A 19,479-nucleotide genomic window follows, 5' to 3' on the forward strand; every position below is an offset into this window, starting at 1 on the left:
AGTAGTCTGTTGAAGCATTTTGTCTTGCAAAAAATTCGAATGCGTTTTAAATAGTGAAGACAATTATCGTATTTTGCCCTGTCCGAACAATTTCTCCCAACTGTTGGTTGTTCACTTGTTTTGAATTATAATTTAAATCGTGAACATTGTCGTAGATTGCATAAGTTACGTACATTGAAGAAATGATATTCGTGGTAATTTATCAACTAGATGCATTTAAGTATGAACGTTACGGGAGTAATCGAGCCCAAAGGCAGGGGTGATTGACACGGCGAGTATGGTGGCAGCTCATTCTCCCGGAGCTGAGTGCTGGGTGATCTCAGCGACGTCCGCACAAACTCTACGCCGCTTCTATAATAAACCTCGGGCCTGGAGGATGCTCGTCATGAATTTGTGAGAGCGCTGATTTCAAATAGGCGAGGCGATTAAAACGACGTTTTGAAATGGTGGAAACTGCTCCTGCTCAACCACCAGCTGCGGCTACTTCAGCGCTTAAAAGCCCCAAGAAGAAGCGCACCGCTCCAAAGGCCAAGAAGGTCGGCCCTAGCGTGTCCGAGCTCATCCTCAAGGCTCTCGCCAGCAGCAAGGAGAGGAACGGCGTGTCTCTTCCTGCGCTCAAAAAGTCGCTCGCTGCCGGAGGATACGACGTGGAGAAGAACAATGCCCGCGTGAAGTTTGCCATCAAGAAGCTCGTGGCCAAAGATGCCGTGGCGCAAGTGAAGGGCAGCGGCGCGTCTGGCTCTTTCAAACTCAACAAGAAGGAAAAGGCTGCCGCAAAGGCGAAGCCCAAATCGTCAACGGCAAAGCCCGCAGCTAAAAAGCCCGCGGCAGCCAAGAAGGTGAAGAAGCCTGCGGCAGCCAAGAAGGCCACGCCCAAGAAGTCTCCCAAGAAAGCAAAGAAGTCCGCGGCTGCCAAGAGCCCCAAAAAGGTGAAGTCGGCTGTTAAGCCCAAGAAGGCGGCAAAGAGCCCAGCCAAGCCCAAGGCTGCGAAGCCCAAGGTCGCTAAGCCCAAGACCGTCAAGGCAAAGGCCGCCAAACCCAAGGTGGCCAAGCCCAAGAAGGCCGTGGCCAAGCCCAAGAAGTCCGCGCTAAAGAAGTGAATCCGATCGGACGATGCGCGATTCCCTCCACCCCAACGGCTCTTTTCAGAGCCACCCACTTAGTTCAAAAAGTGAACCAGATGTTGCTGCGCTTCAATTAGTTAATCGTTAACACCTGACAGTGTATTGCATTGAAGCTTTATGCGTGCCATATTCTGTAAGTCAAACCCATTTACGGCGTGGCGATGGTTGCTCGCCGTGCCTCGGCCCTGATCAAGGAGCTCGACGGTGCAGTTAAATCGTGAGGATTTGTGTAGATTGGATAAGTTACGTACATTCGCCAAATTATCTTGACATTTTACCCACTTGATGTGTTTTAAGCATTGATGTGATGGGAGTAATCGAGCCCGAAAGCAGGGATCATAAACAGGCGAGGCAGGTGGCAGCTCCCTCACTCGAACTGAGTGCAGAGTAATCTCAGCGACGTCCGCATTCTCGCTGCCGATTCTAATCTAAATCCAGATTCAAAATCGATGCATTCTTGACGAACCTCCAATTTTGATTGTGTTGAACCTCTTCATTCCGTCATGATGTTACTGGTATTTAGTCTATAAATGTATTGATTCCAGACAACTTTACTCAATTTGCCTCCTTTCGTTCGTTGCGCCTTTTCACTATTTTTTGTTTTGTAAAAATTGCGGTCCACCATCTACACTTCTCAATTAAAAATAATTTAATTCGTAATTATCGCATTGTTTTTACAATGTCTTATCTTCATCATTAGACCTTTGCCAGTACCAAAATGTTTTTATATATTATCATAGTATGTTTTTTGATTGCATTTTGACTGCAGGTATTGTGGTTAATGCATACACGAATCATTGTAAAAAGGTTTCAGCTTTGTTGCAAGAAAAAAGGGGAAAAAACCCTATTAAATGCCTTTCTTACTTTTGGACTAGTTGGTGACGTTCACTCAACCATTGTGTTGGAAGCCGATTAGCTGCACATCTTGTTCTACTTGAAAACAAGACCTTAGATCGATTATTCACTCCACGTGCAATCTTGCAACAGATCGCGTCCCTCTCGCGTTCGCTGCGGGTGTGCCGAAATCATTACAGTGCTTCGAAGAAGGGTCATTGCCCGGAACGTCTCATACATTTCAAGGAAGTGTTATTGACGACGGTAGAGGGTTTTTTTCGTCACAGAGTTAAAGGTCAGAGGTTTAAGGCGGAGCCTTCGCGGAGGGCAGAGGTGGTCGGTGACGTCACCACGCTCTGGGTATAAAGGCGGCTGCTGCAGGCTGGGCGCGCCATCTCTCGCGAGCTTTGTCAGCAGGATAGCAGAGTTAGTCGGAATGTCTGGACGCGGGAAAGGTGGTAAGGGGCTCGGTAAGGGAGGCGCAAAACGCCATCGTAAGGTGCTGCGCGACAACATCCAGGGAATCACCAAGCCCGCCATCCGCCGCCTCGCTCGCCGGGGCGGTGTGAAGCGCATCTCGGGCCTCATCTACGAAGAGACCCGCGGCGTCCTGAAGGTCTTCCTTGAGAACGTCATCCGCGACGCCGTCACCTACACGGAGCACGCCAAGCGCAAGACCGTCACCGCCATGGACGTGGTCTACGCCCTCAAGCGCCAGGGCCGCACTCTCTACGGCTTCGGAGGCTGAGTGCCTATCTCTCGCGCACTAAACCAACCCAAAGGCTCTTTTCAGAGCCACACACCTCTTCTAAACTGCTTGCACGCCAGTGTTGCCAAACCGTTCACGAAAGAAACACTTTATTAATGGGTTGTTGCTCGCCAATTCCTCAGGAGCGTGAACCGGGCTCTTCTCGTGGACGCGCGGTGGCTCGAGGTGCCGTCTGCTGCCTCTGCTCGGTTACGATGTTTTCTTGTTCATGTTTTTTGCGTGTTGCGGTTGCACTCGATTCAAGAGCCGAATAGCTCACAGGGCTTAACCAAATGAATTAAACTGAGAACTGAGGTTCACGCAGAGATCGTTTGCTTGTTGAGTTAGCGAATCTTCATCTGCTTCCAAATGAATGAAAGAAATCACTATTCAAGACACGTCACATTTAACAAGGCGCAATTCTTGAACGCGTTAATACAGTACACATTTCTGGTATTTTTGCGTGAATTATTTTCAGCTGCAGCCGATTCCGATATTACGTAGAGCATTTGGCGCCACAATCTTACAGCACACTCGTTTTAATTGACGTAGCGCGCCAGAATGCTAATCTCCACCCGTAAAATACAGCACAACAGCGAAGTTATTTTTCCACACCGAGCGCATGTATTTTTCCAAATTGCGTTCATAAAACGCCCGTGCTGTATTAGACGAGTTGTGAAACAAAAACAAGAAGCAAAAACGCCACGCTAAAAAACAAAAAACACAATACTGCATTGGGTTTTCTTGTCATCCTTTTTAAAACAAAAGCAATGCCATGGCTGCAATTCACTAATATACATGTTTGTACATTACATTGTGTTATATTCACAAGTCTTTTTTGCAGTAAAAAAAATTAACGATATTAAAGTGAACATCGCGTCCGCGTTTCTCATTGGAGGCTGATGGAGAGGGATGGTACTAAAAGAGCCACTCCGCAGCGCCGCGCACTACAATCCTCTAATTTGCATCTCGCCTCCTATAAAAGTAGATAAAAGCGCGTACGACAGGCACACTCGTTCTCGTCCTTTCTGACGTGCTACAGCTGGACGCGGCGATATGCCCGATCCTCCTGCATCAAAGAGCGCTGGGCCGGCGAAGGTTCCTGCCCCCAAGAAGGGCTCCAAGAAGGCCGTGACCAAGGCTACGCGCAAGGATGGCAAGAAGCGACGCCACCGCAGGAAGGAGAGCTACGCAATTTACATCTATAAGGTGATGAAGCAGGTGCACCCCGATACCGGCATCTCGTCCAAGGCCATGAGCATCATGAACTCGTTCGTCAACGACATCTTCGAGCGCATCGCTTCCGAGGCGTCCCGCTTGGCGCACTACAACAAGCGCTCCACCATCACCTCGGGAGATCCAGACCGCAGTGCGACTGCTGCTCCCCGGCGAGCTGGCCAAGCACGCCGTGTCGGAGGGCACCAAGGCCGTCACCAAGTACACGAGCTCCAAGTGAAGCCTCGACTCAATCATTAATTACAAAGGCTCTTTTCAGAGCCACCCACATCTCCGAACCTGCTTGTGCCAGTGTTAGCAGGAGCGCAAAACGAAACTTCAAACATAGAGCACTTGTCCAGAGTTTTGACGTTGCGCGCCGATTTCTCGTCAGCGTAGACCGGGCTGGAGTCGCAGCCGGGCGCTCGGGACTCGCGGTGACGCGAGGCGCCGTCTGCTGCTGCCGAATGCAGCAGCGTCCCCGCTCTCAGTTCACGCGGACATCGTTCATTGAGTGAAATGGAGAGATCCAGCGCATTTTTACCTGTACCCACGTGAAAAAAAGCAATAACAATATATATGCCACATCATATTCACCATTGATGTCATCTGCATCCGATCCAGATATAACATTGGATATGTGGCGCCATAACCTTGCACTGCAATATATTTAATTCCTGGTTGTCACGGCAAAGCATAGTGTGAACGCGATATCGGAATAGGCGACAATTTCTCATGGGGCGAATTTATACTTCAGTGATCGTGATTTTTTAATTTTTACAAGAAGTGAAATACAACCTAGTTTAAATGTATTTTCGGGCACGAACTAACATTTTGCACGTATATATAAAAGTAAGCGCCTAGCATGGATGACTCGTGCAGTATAACTGATGATCATCTCAATGCCAAGAGAATAGATATTGTTAGGGTCGCCGGCCCCCGGGACCTCCCCTGCCTGCGACCCTGTCCGCGAAGTCCCGACGCTCCCAGACTCTCCACTAGTGTGGGAGCTGCCGCCGCCGCACTCCTCTTTGTGCGGGGAAAGGTCGTCGCGCTCCTGTTCCCCCCCCTGTGCCGTCCCCCCCCGAGTCGGGGTCTCCTGCCGGTGGGGCATCACCCTCGACCTCCCTGGGACCCGCTAGCGCTTCGCCGGCACCCAAACGCGACGCTCCCCGCCCGCGCAGTCCCACGCACCAATCACACGCGGGTAACCGGGGGGTTAAAGGTCGGAGGGTAAGCGACGTCGTTCGTGCTCACTCCGACGATTGGGGGGATTGGATTAAACGGGTTTAAAGGGCTATGCGATGGGCATGCGTGCGAGATGGGTATCCGCTCGCAACGTGGGAGTCCCCAGCCGACGGTTGGTAGCGCACACACTCCACGCGGCGCCGCTCCACACACGCGGCGACCGCCGCAAACAGCAAGCTCACCCACGCTTCCACTCTCTTTCCACACCCGCGCAAAAACCACACCAGTCTGTTATGTAACGACCACCGCGACAGTAAGCGGACCCACGCTTCCGCAAAAACCACACCAGTCCGTTATGTAACCGCCGACGATTTATTCCACCGCGCCGGCGAGCCCTTATTTAACCGAGTCAGTCGGGATCAGCGGGGCAGGACCAATCTATCTCTCGATAGTCGGCACTACACTCTACCTGTCCTCCCCTTTACCCTCTCCTGTTTTGCTCTTAAGCTAAGTCCCAACTCCCTCTCTCTCTCTCTTACTCACGGTTCGTCGTCACTGCCGTCTGGTCCTCGCGGCGCGTCGATACGTCCCACGGCCGTTCGCGCGGCTGGACTCGGGAGTTGACGGACCTGGGGTCGACTCGAGTAGCCAGAGAACCTTTTTCTTTCGCCCTGACCCGCTTTATTCTTTCTACATCAAAGGGGCTACCTGGTGCCGACTCGCGGGCCAATCAGCTCGCTGGGATCACCCGCCAATCGGTAGGCCCATCTGTATCCCAGCATCCCCCGGGCCGTTGCTTTCAGCGACGTCCGCATCTAAATTTACCTGCTCAGCGACCCTCCAGCCAGAGGGCGACCCTGCTTTCCCGCCGCTCGTGGCTCTGCCCTCCTACCTGCCTGCTGACCCGTGTGTGTTGTGTGTGCTGTCTACCCGCGGTGGCTCGGCAGCCCCGTCGTGACCATGTAATTACAACCAAAGTCACGGCGCCGCGGTGGGTGTTAGCGTCGGGGGAGACCGTCCAATTCCCTGGCTGCAGGAAACCGTGAAGATTATCCCTTTACGAGGGCTTCTGGGTGAAAACCTGTCGGCCAGGGTGTCTCCCCACGCGCTCTAATGGTGGGGGGGAGTGCGTGCGTGTGTGTTCCGGTGGGGGGGGGGGGGAGGTGGTGGGGTGGAGCAATGTCGGCCTCGCCGCTCGGAGCGGCGAGATCGCAGGTGGGCCACCCGCCGATCGGCTCCGTGGCGGCGGCATCACAATATATATCCCTGTGATCACCTCTTTCCGGCATTTTTGCGTATTATTGTTTCCAATAAAGTGCAGTTTCTTCACTTTATTTAGATTGATGCAGAGCACTGTAAAGTTGTTTTCGGAAAGGTTTTTGCTTGAGAAAAGAAAATCCGTTAAAGACATCTACGGCGCTCAAAGGTACTACTGCATTGTGATGCGGCATTCTGAAATGATACAAACTATGCACATTATGTTGATTAAGAAGAGGAGTTCACGACTCGAGATCAGTGCACGCTGCCAACCAACCAGCACGCCCCTCTTCGCACGTCACGACTCCGCTGACCAGTGAGCACGCGCTCTGCGCTACATAAGCCGCCTTCTCCCCGCCTGTGAGAATATCTTTGCTCTTACCAAGCCATGGCTCGTACCAAGCAGACGGCTCGTAAGTCCACGGGCGGCAAGGCTCCACGCAAGCAGCTCGCCACAAAGGCAGCCCGAAAGAGCGCTCCGGCCACGGGCGGCGTCAAGAAGCCTCACCGCTACAGGCCCGGCACCGTCGCTCTGCGCGAGATCCGCCGTTACCAGAAGTCCACCGAGTTGCTCATCCGCAAACTGCCCTTCCAGCGCCTCGTCAGGGAGATCGCGCAGGACTTCAAGACCGACCTGCGCTTCCAGAGCTCCGCTGTCATGGCTCTGCAGGAGGCCAGCGAAGCGTACCTTGTTGCGCTCTTCGAGGACACCAACCTGTGCGCCATCCACGCCAAGCGCGTCACCATCATGCCCAAGGACATTCAGCTCGCCCGCCGCATTCGTGGCGAGCGCGCTTGATCGCCCAGCTCGGCCCTCAAAGCACAACACAGGCTCTTTTCAGAGCCACCACTTTCGCATGAAAAAGCTAACTTGTGTGTCCTTTAAAGTCCGCATGCCTGTTACGGCGACCTTCGTTTGCCAGTCACGGCTATCACGAGTCGCAAGGCTTAAGCGACCAAGTTCATTTTCTATACCCCTCTGCTCATATTTTGCAATATCACAAGTCCGTGTTGTATTTAAGCGTTGTGGAACCATGTCTACATAATGTACAGTAAACGGCTGATTTCGGTGAAATACATGAACTATTAAACGCTCTTTAAAGCTCAAACTGAAAATACGTTCGCATTTTGCAAACTAAGAGACCGAGTTATTCACGCACATATTTCTAGGCATTGCCTGAAGAGGCGGTTAAATTAATATATAAATACACCGTATAGGCGCGTGGGATATCAATCATGAGCTCAAGGCTATCACAATGATTTCTTATAACCAATGAGGTCCCTCAAATGATGATTATAATAAATAATACATTGATAGTGGCGGAATCAGCTTGCCGCTGAATTTGTTTACGGTTAACTGTATCGCATTGTTTCATTCATAAGCTGTGTCCGCATAAAATATATATGGATATATATAATTAAAGTCAACATCGAATCCTCGCATCCCGGCTTTTCATTGGTCTCTCAGGAGAGGGCGGGACCGAACGAGAGGAGCCATTCAGCAGCGACGCGCTCTACGATCCTCTTCTCAGCTATAAAAGTCACTCAAGGGGGTTGCGGATGATCATCACAACTTGTGCTTGCTTTGTCTCAAGTGCTTTTAGTAGTCTCGGTCCCCTCACCATGCCAGGACGCGGCAAGACCGGTGGCAAATCTCGCGCAAAGGCAAAGTCCCGCTCTTCCCGCGCCGGCCTGCAGTTCCCCGTGGGCCGCATTCACAGGCTGCTCCGCAAGGGCAATTACGCCCAGCGGGTCGGCGCTGGAGCACCCGTCTACCTGGCAACCGTGCTCGAGTACCTCTGCCGAGATCCTCGAGCTGGCTGGCAATGCCGCCCGCGACAACAAGAAGACGAGGATCATCCCCCGACACCTGCAGCTCGCCGTGCGCAACGACGAGGAGCTGAACAAGCTCATGGGCGGCGTGACCATCGCACAGGGCGGTGTGTTGCCAAACATCCAGGCCGTGCTGCTGCCCAAGAAGACCTCTCAGGCAAAGAAGTGAACGCGCCGCCGCCTCTACCACCACAACAACGGCTCTTTTCAGAGCCTCCCCCTTCCTTGCAAAGAGCTCGGACAGTCGTACACAGGGGTTGTGTTATTAGTAAGGACACCGTCGTCTCGTGGCCCTCGTCCCAAATTACTCGCAATTAAACGAATGCTCTGCTCATTATAGATACCCCTTTTCTCTAATTTAGGAACGGTGTTTGAGCAGCATTCCAACATTGCATCAATCATAAAACATGGTTTAGAATAAATTGAGGGCGTTAGTATTTTAAGAAAGTATTGTCTTTTTAAGAAAAAAAAACCCGTTCTTTTTGAGCGGTCAGATGGCATAGGCTATTTGACGCCATCACCTTACAGTACACACGCACGAATTGACTGAAGTTTTTTTTTCTGGAAATGAGCGATGGAGGGCTTAAAAGGGACTTGGACGTGTGTTGCTGTGCGTTGTTGCAATAAATAAGTGCTTTAACCATTCTACAACTCCTTCACAATGAATAATTTACTACAGTATTGAGTTATAATTAATGATTGACACGTGACATAAGTAGCTTAGGATTTCGAGTTTTTTTGCATCGTTATGAACACCTTGGTACTTTTCTCGCCTTCAAACAAATGAAGAGGATTCGTAGAATAGTTGAAATACTGCTTGAATTCACCAACGCACAGCAACACTCGTTCCAAACCAACCCCTAACACCCGTCCCACAGCCCCCTTTAACCTCTCCGCCCTTGCTCCCAATACACATCCACGTCTAGTACGCCTCTGGACCTGGTGCCGTCATTTGTCCTTTAACTTTTGACTCGTCCAGATTATTCCCGCGCGTGTGATTGGTGCGTGTTCCTGAGAGCGGAGATGTCGTGTCTGCGTGGTGCATGTGCGTAAGGGTGGCTCGCAGATCCCTTAAACAATAAATTCCATCAACAGATTGCTTGCTTACTCCTTGAAATGATGGGTCGGATCTTCGCTGCACTTCGACTCGTCACACGGACATTCGAGTGCCTGGGAAGTCGACGGGCCCGAGCCTGGCTTGAGTACAATACGAACTAACTCTATCCCTACCTTCTCTCCTATTTTTTTTTAAGTCCTCTACATCAAAGATAAATCGGTGCTAATCCGCTGGCCTCCCGTCCAATCAGGTGCCTCGGATTTCCCGCCACTCTCCCCCGACCGGTGCTCTCTCAGACGTCCGCTTTTAACCCTCTAAACAAGCGCATCTGTCCTCCCAAGCAGAGGATCGGCCCTGTTTTTCCCGTCGTTCGTGACTCCGTCCCTCCGCTACCTGCCTGCTGACCCGTGTGTGTTGTGTGTGCTTTCTACCCGCGGTGGCTCAGCAGCCCCGTCGTGACCATGCAATTACAATCCAAGTCACGGCGCCGCGGTGCACGTTGGCATCGGCGGAGGTCGCCCAATTCCCTGGTCGCAGGAAACCGTGAAGCTTGGTCCCATGAGAGGGCTTTTAGGTGAAAACCTGTCGGCCACGTGACCTCCCCTCGGAGCTCTATGTGGGGGTGTGTGGGTGTGTTCATGTGGGGGGTGGTGAGGGAAGAGCAGTGTCGGCCCCGTCGCTCGGAGGTGGAGGCGTCGCGGCCACTGCGTCGGCAGGACGGCTTCGCTACTGCGGCATCACAGTTGCAGGCACGGCTCCGACGGAGCGGCTTCGCTGCTGTGGCACCACAAGTACGAAAGAGAGAGTTGGGATTTAAGCGTAAAAGCCTAGGGAGGTTAATTCGAAATAGGCGGGACAGATTGGGTCTTAGACCGTCGGGCACAGGTTAGTTATTCTACTAATATTGACTCCAGGCTACGTAATAATTAGCCTCGGACTCGCCGAGAATAAACTGTTAGTGGTCAATAACCTTGTCGTGTGGTGTCTGCGAGTGTGGGAAGAGCGCATGGCGGTGTGAGTCCACTAGTCGTAAAACGAAGATTTGCGCGCAAATAACTCTATTGAGGCGGCCAGTGTGCGCGCACCCGACCGAAGTTCCTGCGTCATTGTGCCCTGTGTTTGCGCTAGTGCGTATTTTCCCACGTGTTTGCGCTCGCCCACGCGTGTTCGCTCGGGAATTAACGCGCAGGCATTATCGCCCGTAGTGTGCCGGGGATTGACGCGCGAATATTACCTAGTAAATTGAGCGTGGGGGAGTGGGCGAATGAGGCTGCGTAGTAGCTCCTTACCCACGCCAGCGCCCGCGCCGCAGCTGGTCTATTTTTTTGCGCGTGCACGTGGTGAGCGACGGTAGACTCGCACGGGTACGCACGGGATTATTAATAAGGCTATTTTTAGCGCGTGCACGAGGTGGCCAATATGGGCGGGTGGCTGCGCGTACCCGAGTGTGGGCAGCGGCGCGCACGGGCACTCCCGTGCAAGGAGTCTGGGAGTGTGTGTGAATGACCCGTGGTGGCCGAGAGCCAGGCAAGAGTTTCGTCTCACAGGGGGGATGCGGAGGCAGCGAGGTCGAAGCTACGAGCGGCAGCAGCGAGGAGGGAGGAAGAGGAGGAAGGGGGAGAGGAGTCGGGGGGCAGCAGCCCCTACAGAGTCACTTGAGTTGAATGTGAGTGGTGATGATTGCGCGCCGTCCCTCGAGCTTGTTCAAGGCGCGCAATCATTCTGCAGTGCATAGCGATCATGAGCCACTCACCTCTTGCCACGTAATATGTTAAACTACGTGTTTAATGTAGGTAAATTTTGAGTAATTTGCTTCAGTTTGTGTTCCATCTCAAAATCCATATATTTATTCATTTTACAGTACGATTAAAACGTTAAATCTAAAAGTTCGGTGACAAGGGACGGTTGACATGACGCGCAGTCCTCACCAGAGCGCGAGAGTAGGAATCGCGTGCGCGCGAGCCAACATTTAAATTGAAAATATTTAGCTGGACTTAAATATGAGTAGTCTGTTGAAGCATTTTGTCTTGCAAAAAATTCGAATGCGTTTTAAATAGTGAAGACAATTGTCGTATTTTGCCCTGTCCGAACAATTTCTCCCAACTGTTGGTTGTTCACTTGTTTTGAATTATAATTTAAGTCGTGAACATTGTCGTAGATTGCATAAGTTACGTACATTGAAGAAATGATATTCGTGGTAATTTATCAACTAGATGCATTTAAGTATGAACGTTACGGGAGTAATCGAGCCCAAAGTCAGGGGTGATTGACACGGCGAGTATGGTGGCAGCTCATTCACCGGAGCAGAGTGCTGGGTGATCTCAGCGACGTCCGCACAAACTCTACGCCGCTTCTATAATAAACCTCGGGCCTGGAGGATGCTCGTCATGAATTTGTGAGAGCGCTGATTTCAAATAGGCGAGGCGATAAAAACGACCTTTTGAAATGGCGGAAACTGCTCCTGCTCAACCACCAGCTGCGGCTACTTCAGCGCTTAAAAGCCCCAAAAAGAAGCGCACCGCTCCAAAGGCCAAGAAGGTCGGTCCCAGCGTGTCCGAGCTCATCCTCAAGGCTCTCGCCAGCAGCAAGGAGAGGAACGGCGTGTCTCTTCCTGCGCTCAAAAAGTCGCTCGCTGCCGGAGGATACGACGTGGAGAAGAACAATGCCCGCGTGAAGTTTGCCATCAAGAAGCTTGTGGCCAAAGATGCCGTGGCGCAAGTGAAGGGCAGCGGCGCGTCTGGCTCTTTCAAACTCAACAAGAAGGAAAAGGCTGCCGCAAAGGCGAAGCCCAAATCGTCAACGGCAAAGCGCGCAGCTAAAAAGCCCGCGGCAGCCAAGAAGGTTAAGAAGCCTGCGGCAGCCAACAAGGCCGCGCCCAAGAAGTCTCCCAAGAAAGCAAAGAAGTCCGCGGCTGCCAAGAGCCCCAAAAAGGTGAAGTCGGCTGTTAAGCCCAAGAAGGCGGCAAAGAGCCCAGCCAAGCCCAAGGCTGCGAAGCCCAAGGTCGCTAAGCCCAAGACCGTCAAGGCAAAGGCCGCCAAACCCAAGGTGGCCAAGCCCAAGAAGGCCGTGGCCAAGCCCAAGAAGGCCGCGCTAAAGAAGTGAATCCGATCGGACGATGCGCGATTCCCTCCACCCAACGGCTCTTTTCAGAGCCACCCACTTAGTTCAAAAAGTGAACCAGATGTTGCTGCGCTTCAATTAGTTAATCGTTAACACCTGACAGTGTATTGCATTGAAGCTTTATGCGTGCCATATTCTGTAAGTCAAACCCATTTACGGCGTGGCGATGGTTGCTCGCCGTGCCTCGGCCCTGATCAAGGAGCTCGACGGTGCAGTTAAATCGTGAGGATTTGTGTGGAAGGATAAGTTACGTACATTCGCCAAATTATCTTGACATTTTACCCACTTGATGTGTTTTAAGCATTGATGTGATGGGAGTAATCGAGCCCGAAAGCAGGGATCATAAACAGGCGAGGCAGGTGGCAGCTCCCTCACTCGAACTGAGTGCAGAGTAATCTCAGCGACGTCCGCATTCTCGCTGCCGATTCTAATCTAAATCCAGATTCAAAATCGATGCATTCTTGACGAACCTCCAATTTTGATTGTGTTGAACCTCTTCATTCCGTTATGATGTTACTGGTGCCAAATATGGTATTTAGTCTAAAAATGTATTGATTCCAGACAACTTTACTCAATTCGCCTCCTTTCGTTCGTTGCGCCTTTTCACTATTTTTTGTTTTGTAAAAATTGCGGTCCACCATCTACACTTCTCAATAAAAAATTATTTCCATTCGTAATTATCGCATTGTTTTTGCAATGTCTTATCTTCATCATTAGACCTTCTTTGCCAGTACCAAAATGTTTTTATACATTATCATAGTATGTTTTTTGATTGCATTTTGACTGCAGGTATTGTGGTTAATGCATACACGAACCATTGTAATAAGGTTTCAGCTTTGTTGCAAGAAAAAAGGGGAAAAAACCCTATTAAATGCCTTTCTTACTTTTGGACTAGTTGGTGACGTTCACTCAACTTGTGTTCGAAGCCGATTAGCTGCACATCTTGTTCTACTTGAAAACAAGACCTTAGATCGATTATTCACTCCACGTGCAATCTTGTAACAGATCGCGTCCCTCTCGCGTTCGCTGCGGGTGTGCCGAAATCATTACAGTGCTTCGAAGAAGGGTCATTGCCCGGAACGTCTCATACATTTCAAGGAAGTGTTATTGACGACGGTAGAGGGTTTTTTTCGTCACAGAGTTAAAGGTCAGAGGTTTAAGGCGGAGCCTTCGCGGAGGGCAGAGGTGGTCGGTGACGTCACCACGCTCCGGGTATAAAGGCGGCTGCTGCAGGCTGGGCGCGCCATCTCTCGCGAGCTTTGTCAGCAGGATAAGCAGAGTTAGTCGGAATGGCTGGACGCGGGAAAGGCGGTAAAGGGGCTCGGTAAGGGAGGCGCAAAACGCCTTCGTAAGGTGCTGCACGACAACATCCAGGGTATCACCAAGCCCGCCATCCGCCGCCTCGCTCGCCGCGGCGGTGTGAAGCGTAGGTGAGACGCCGTCACCTACACGGAGCACGCCAAGCGCAAGACCGTCACCGCCATGGACGTGGTCTACACCCTCAAGCGCCAGGGCCGCACTCTCTACGGCTTCGGAGGCCTAGTGCCTCTCTCTCGCGCACTAAACCAACCCAAAGGCTCTTTTCAGAGCCACACACCTCTTCTAAACTGCTTGCACGCCAGTGTTACCAAACCGTTCACGAAAGAAAGTTTATTAATGGGTTGTTGCTCGCCAATTCCTCATCAGAATCAGAAAGGGTTTTATTCGCCATGTAAGTTCACACCGACACGGAATTTACTTTGGCAGGATGGTGCATACATTCAACATATAGGAATCTAAAATCTTAAATAAGTTTTAAACAAGTCTTACTATAATAAGGGTTAAAAGTCTAACACTAAGGGGCTGAAGTATATAAAATTAAATAAATATCGAATATAAAATAGCTTTAAGATATAATTTAAAAATACAAATAGGGAAACATAGTTAATATCAGCAACGTGTCGTTATGTAGATCAAATGTTAAAAACAGTGTTAGCCCTTGGCCTTGTTTAACAGGCCAGCAGCAGATGGGAAGAAACTGTTTTTATGGCGTGAGGTTTTGGTCCTGATGGACCGAAGCCTTCTGCCGGAGGGGAGTAGCTGAAACAGAGAGTGTCCAGGGTGGGAGAAATCGGCCATAATCTTCCTCGCTCGCCTCATAGACCTTGTCGTGTGCAGGTCCTCGAGGGTCGGTAGATTGCAGGCAATTACCTTCTCAGCAGAGTGGATGATACGCTGCAGTCTGCTCTTGTCCTTGGCAGTGGCAGCAGCGTACCAGACGGTTATGGAGGAGGTGAGGATGGATTCAATGATCGCTGTATAGAATTGCACCATCATTGTCTTTGGCAGGTTGAATTTCTTCAGCTGCCGTAGAAAGTACATCCTCTGTTGAGCTTTCTTGGTGAGGGAGCTGATGTTCAATTCCCACTTGAGGTCCCGGGAGAGAATAGTGCCCAGGAAGCGGAAGGACTCTACAATTTTTACTGGGGAGTCTAACAGGGTGATGGGGGTGAGTGGTGCTGTATTCTTCCTGAAGTCCACAACCATCTCAACTGTCTTTAGAGCATTTAGCTCTAAGTTGTTCTGGCTACACCAGGTCACCAGATTGTCAGCTTCCCACCTATAGTCAGACTCATCCCCACCAGAGATCAGCCCAATGAGGGTGGTGTCATCCGCAAACTTCAATAGTTTGACGGACAGATGATTGGAGGTGCAGCTGTTGGTATACAGGGAGAAGAGCAGAGGGGAAAGGACGCAGCCCTGAGGAGTTCCGGTGCTGATGGACCTGGAGCCAGAGACTTGTGTTCCCAGCTTAACGCACTGCTTCCTGTCAGACAGGAAGTCTGTGATCCATTTACAGGTGGTGTATGGCACGTTCAGCTGGAAGAGCTTGTCCTGAAGCAGGGCAGGGATGATGGTGTTGAAGGCAGAGCTGAAGTCCACAAACAGGATCCTGGCGTAGGATGCTGGGGCGTCCAGATGCTGTAGGGTGAAGTGGAGGGCCATGTTAACTGCATCGTCCACAGACCTGTTGGCTCTGTAGGCAAACTGAAGGGGGTCCAGGAGAGGGTCTGTGATGGCTTTGAGGTGTGCCAGGACCAGGCGCTCAAAAGACTTCATTACCACAGATGTAAGGGCGACCGGTCTGTAATCTGGGTGATCTCAGCGACGTCCGCACAAACTCTACGCCGCTTCTATAATAAACCTCGGGCCTGGAGGATGCTCGTCATGAATTTGTGAGAGCGCTGATTTCAAATAGGCGAGGCGATAAAAACGACCTTTTGAAATGGCGGAAACTGCTCCTGCTCAACCACCAGCTGCGGCTACTTCAGCGCTTAAAAGCCCCAAAAAGAAGCGCACCGCTCCAAAGGCCAAGAAGGTCGGTCCCAGCGTGTCCGAGCTCATCCTCAAGGCTCTCGCCAGCAGCAAGGAGAGGAACGGCGTGTCTCTTCCTGCGCTCAAAAAGTCGCTCGCTGCCGGAGGATACGACGTGGAGAAGAACAATGCCCGCGTGAAGTTTGCCATCAAGAAGCTTGTGGCCAAAGATGCCGTGGCGCAAGTGAAGGGCAGCGGCGCGTCTGGCTCTTTCAAACTCAACAAGAAGGAAAAGGCTGCCGCAAAGGCGAAGCCCAAATCGTCAACGGCAAAGCGCGCAGCTAAAAAGCCCGCGGCAGCCAAGAAGGTTAAGAAGCCTGCGGCAGCCAACAAGGCCGCGCCCAAGAAGTCTCCCAAGAAAGCAAAGAAGTCCGCGGCTGCCAAGAGCCCCAAAAAGGTGAAGTCGGCTGTTAAGCCCAAGAAGGCGGCAAAGAGCCCAGCCAAGCCCAAGGCTGCGAAGCCCAAGGTCGCTAAGCCCAAGACCGTCAAGGCAAAGGCCGCCAAACCCAAGGTGGCCAAGCCCAAGAAGGCCGTGGCCAAGCCCAAGAAGGCCGCGCTAAAGAAGTGAATCCGATCGGACGATGCGCGATTCCCTCCACCCAACGGCTCTTTTCAGAGCCACCCACTTAGTTCAAAAAGTGAACCAGATGTTGCTGCGCTTCAATTAGTTAATCGTTAACACCTGACAGTGTATTGCATTGAAGCTTTATGCGTGCCATATTCTGTAAGTCAAACCCATTTACGGCGTGGCGATGGTTGCTCGCCGTGCCTCGGCCCTGATCAAGGAGCTCGACGGTGCAGTTAAATCGTGAGGATTTGTGTGGAAGGATAAGTTACGTACATTCGCCAAATTATCTTGACATTTTACCCACTTGATGTGTTTTAAGCATTGATGTGATGGGAGTAATCGAGCCCGAAAGCAGGGATCATAAACAGGCGAGGCAGGTGGCAGCTCCCTCACTCGAACTGAGTGCAGAGTAATCTCAGCGACGTCCGCATTCTCGCTGCCGATTCTAATCTAAATCCAGATTCAAAATCGATGCATTCTTGACGAACCTCCAATTTTGATTGTGTTGAACCTCTTCATTCCGTTATGATGTTACTGGTGCCAAATATGGTATTTAGTCTAAAAATGTATTGATTCCAGACAACTTTACTCAATTCGCCTCCTTTCGTTCGTTGCGCCTTTTCACTATTTTTTGTTTTGTAAAAATTGCGGTCCACCATCTACACTTCTCAATAAAAAATTATTTCCATTCGTAATTATCGCATTGTTTTTGCAATGTCTTATCTTCATCATTAGACCTTCTTTGCCAGTACCAAAATGTTTTTATACATTATCATAGTATGTTTTTTGATTGCATTTTGACTGCAGGTATTGTGGTTAATGCATACACGAACCATTGTAATAAGGTTTCAGCTTTGTTGCAAGAAAAAAGGGGAAAAAACCCTATTAAATGCCTTTCTTACTTTTGGACTAGTTGGTGACGTTCACTCAACTTGTGTTCGAAGCCGATTAGCTGCACATCTTGTTCTACTTGAAAACAAGACCTTAGATCGATTATTCACTCCACGTGCAATCTTGTAACAGATCGCGTCCCTCTCGCGTTCGCTGCGGGTGTGCCGAAATCATTACAGTGCTTCGAAGAAGGGTCATTGCCCGGAACGTCTCATACATTTCAAGGAAGTGTTATTGACGACGGTAGAGGGTTTTTTTCGTCACAGAGTTAAAGGTCAGAGGTTTAAGGCGGAGCCTTCGCGGAGGGCAGAGGTGGTCGGTGACGTCACCACGCTCCGGGTATAAAGGCGGCTGCTGCAGGCTGGGCGCGCCATCTCTCGCGAGCTTTGTCAGCAGGATAAGCAGAGTTAGTCGGAATGGCTGGACGCGGGAAAGGCGGTAAAGGGGCTCGGTAAGGGAGGCGCAAAACGCCTTCGTAAGGTGCTGCACGACAACATCCAGGGTATCACCAAGCCCGCCATCCGCCGCCTCGCTCGCCGCGGCGGTGTGAAGCGTAGGTGAGACGCCGTCACCTACACGGAGCACGCCAAGCGCAAGACCGTCACCGCCATGGACGTGGTCTACACCCTCAAGCGCCAGGGCCGCACTCTCTACGGCTTCGGAGGCCTAGTGCCTCTCTCTCGCGCACTAAACCAACCCAAAGGCTCTTTTCAGAGCCACACACCTCTTCTAAACTGCTTGCACGCCAGTGTTACCAAACCGTTCACGAAAGAAAGTTTATTAATGGGTTGTTGCTCGCCAATTCCTCATCAGAATCAGAAAGGGTTTTATTCGCCATGTAAGTTCACACCGACACGGAATTTACTTTGGCAGGATGGTGCATACATTCAACATATAGGAATCTAAAATCTTAAATAAGTTTTAAACAAGTCTTACTATAATAAGGGTTAAAAGTCTAACACTAAGGGGCTGAAGTATATAAAATTAAATAAATATCGAATATAAAATAGCTTTAAGATATAATTTAAAAATACAAATAGGGAAACATAGTTAATATCAGCAACGTGTCGTTATGTAGATCAAATGTTAAAAACAGTGTTAGCCCTTGGCCTTGTTTAACAGGCCAGCAGCAGATGGGAAGAAACTGTTTTTATGGCGTGAGGTTTTGGTCCTGATGGACCGAAGCCTTCTGCCGGAGGGGAGTAGCTGAAACAGAGAGTGTCCAGGGTGGGAGAAATCGGCCATAATCTTCCTCGCTCGCCTCATAGACCTTGTCGTGTGCAGGTCCTCGAGGGTCGGTAGATTGCAGGCAATTACCTTCTCAGCAGAGTGGATGATACGCTGCAGTCTGCTCTTGTCCTTGGCAGTGGCAGCAGCGTACCAGACGGTTATGGAGGAGGTGAGGATGGATTCAATGATCGCTGTATAGAATTGCACCATCATTGTCTTTGGCAGGTTGAATTTCTTCAGCTGCCGTAGAAAGTACATCCTCTGTTGAGCTTTCTTGGTGAGGGAGCTGATGTTCAATTCCCACTTGAGGTCCCGGGAGAGAATAGTGCCCAGGAAGCGGAAGGACTCTACAATTTTTACTGGGGAGTCTAACAGGGTGATGGGGGTGAGTGGTGCTGTATTCTTCCTGAAGTCCACAACCATCTCAACTGTCTTTAGAGCATTTAGCTCTAAGTTGTTCTGGCTACACCAGGTCACCAGATTGTCAGCTTCCCACCTATAGTCAGACTCATCCCCACCAGAGATCAGCCCAATGAGGGTGGTGTCATCCGCAAACTTCAATAGTTTGACGGACAGATGATTGGAGGTGCAGCTGTTGGTATACAGGGAGAAGAGCAGAGGGGAAAGGACGCAGCCCTGAGGAGTTCCGGTGCTGATGGACCTGGAGCCAGAGACTTGTGTTCCCAGCTTAACGCACTGCTTCCTGTCAGACAGGAAGTCTGTGATCCATTTACAGGTGGTGTATGGCACGTTCAGCTGGAAGAGCTTGTCCTGAAGCAGGGCAGGGATGATGGTGTTGAAGGCAGAGCTGAAGTCCACAAACAGGATCCTGGCGTAGGATGCTGGGGCGTCCAGATGCTGTAGGGTGAAGTGGAGGGCCATGTTAACTGCATCGTCCACAGACCTGTTGGCTCTGTAGGCAAACTGAAGGGGGTCCAGGAGAGGGTCTGTGATGGCTTTGAGGTGTGCCAGGACCAGGCGCTCAAAAGACTTCATTACCACAGATGTAAGGGCGACCGGTCTGTAATCATTTAGTCCTGTTGGCCTTAGCTTTTTGGGC

General features: G+C 50.8%; 5 protein-coding genes and 2 pseudogenes across 5 annotated transcripts; all 7 read left to right on the forward strand.

The window, feature by feature from the left end:
• The first annotated feature begins 224 nt into the window (after positions 1-224).
• Positions 225-1,646, forward strand: LOC142929534 (histone H1-like). The gene has a single exon (XM_076070957.1). The coding sequence runs from the start codon at positions 444-446 to the stop codon at positions 1,098-1,100; it is 657 nt and encodes a 218-aa protein (XP_075927072.1). The 5' UTR covers positions 225-443; the 3' UTR covers positions 1,101-1,646.
• A 683-nt stretch (positions 1,647-2,329) lies between these two features.
• Positions 2,330-2,796, forward strand: LOC142929536 (histone H4). Its single transcript, XM_076070958.1, has one exon. It carries the CDS (start codon positions 2,395-2,397, stop codon positions 2,704-2,706), a length of 312 nt encoding a protein of 103 aa, XP_075927073.1. The 5' UTR covers positions 2,330-2,394; the 3' UTR covers positions 2,707-2,796.
• Positions 2,797-3,719: 923 nt separating this feature from the next.
• LOC142929535 (histone H2B type 3-B-like) lies at positions 3,720-4,459 on the forward strand (annotated as a pseudogene).
• A 2,205-nt stretch (positions 4,460-6,664) lies between these two features.
• On the forward strand, positions 6,665-7,184 carry LOC142929407 (histone H3). The gene has a single exon (XM_076070826.1). It carries the CDS (start codon positions 6,755-6,757, stop codon positions 7,163-7,165), a length of 411 nt encoding a protein of 136 aa, XP_075926941.1. The 5' UTR covers positions 6,665-6,754; the 3' UTR covers positions 7,166-7,184.
• A 750-nt stretch (positions 7,185-7,934) lies between these two features.
• On the forward strand, positions 7,935-9,527 carry LOC142929408 (histone H2A-like; annotated as a pseudogene).
• A 1,845-nt stretch (positions 9,528-11,372) lies between these two features.
• Positions 11,373-13,053, forward strand: LOC142929531 (histone H1-like). Its single transcript, XM_076070954.1, has one exon. The coding sequence runs from the start codon at positions 11,702-11,704 to the stop codon at positions 12,356-12,358; it is 657 nt and encodes a 218-aa protein (XP_075927069.1). The 5' UTR covers positions 11,373-11,701; the 3' UTR covers positions 12,359-13,053.
• A 2,528-nt stretch (positions 13,054-15,581) lies between these two features.
• Positions 15,582-16,993, forward strand: LOC142929532 (histone H1-like). Its single transcript, XM_076070955.1, has one exon. It carries the CDS (start codon positions 15,642-15,644, stop codon positions 16,296-16,298), a length of 657 nt encoding a protein of 218 aa, XP_075927070.1. The 5' UTR covers positions 15,582-15,641; the 3' UTR covers positions 16,299-16,993.
• The last annotated feature ends 2,486 nt before the right edge of the window (positions 16,994-19,479 follow it).

Source organism: Petromyzon marinus, chromosome 31, assembly GCF_048934315.1.
Source record: "Petromyzon marinus isolate PM22_M1 ecotype Great Lakes invasive population chromosome 31, UKy_Petmar_22M1.pri1.0, whole genome shotgun sequence".
NCBI classification, from domain to species: domain Eukaryota; kingdom Metazoa; phylum Chordata; class Hyperoartia; order Petromyzontiformes; family Petromyzontidae; genus Petromyzon; species Petromyzon marinus.

Excerpts from the sequence above, each read along its gene's own strand:
- LOC142929531 (XM_076070954.1), top strand. The coding sequence starts at position 11,702 with ATGGCGGAAACTGCTCCTGCTCAACCACCAGCTGCGGCTACTTCAGCG.
- LOC142929407 (XM_076070826.1), top strand. The coding sequence starts at position 6,755 with ATGGCTCGTACCAAGCAGACGGCTCGTAAGTCCACGGGCGGCAAGGCT.
- LOC142929536 (XM_076070958.1), top strand. The coding sequence starts at position 2,395 with ATGTCTGGACGCGGGAAAGGTGGTAAGGGGCTCGGTAAGGGAGGCGCA.
- LOC142929532 (XM_076070955.1), top strand. The coding sequence starts at position 15,642 with ATGGCGGAAACTGCTCCTGCTCAACCACCAGCTGCGGCTACTTCAGCG.
- LOC142929534 (XM_076070957.1), top strand. The coding sequence starts at position 444 with ATGGTGGAAACTGCTCCTGCTCAACCACCAGCTGCGGCTACTTCAGCG.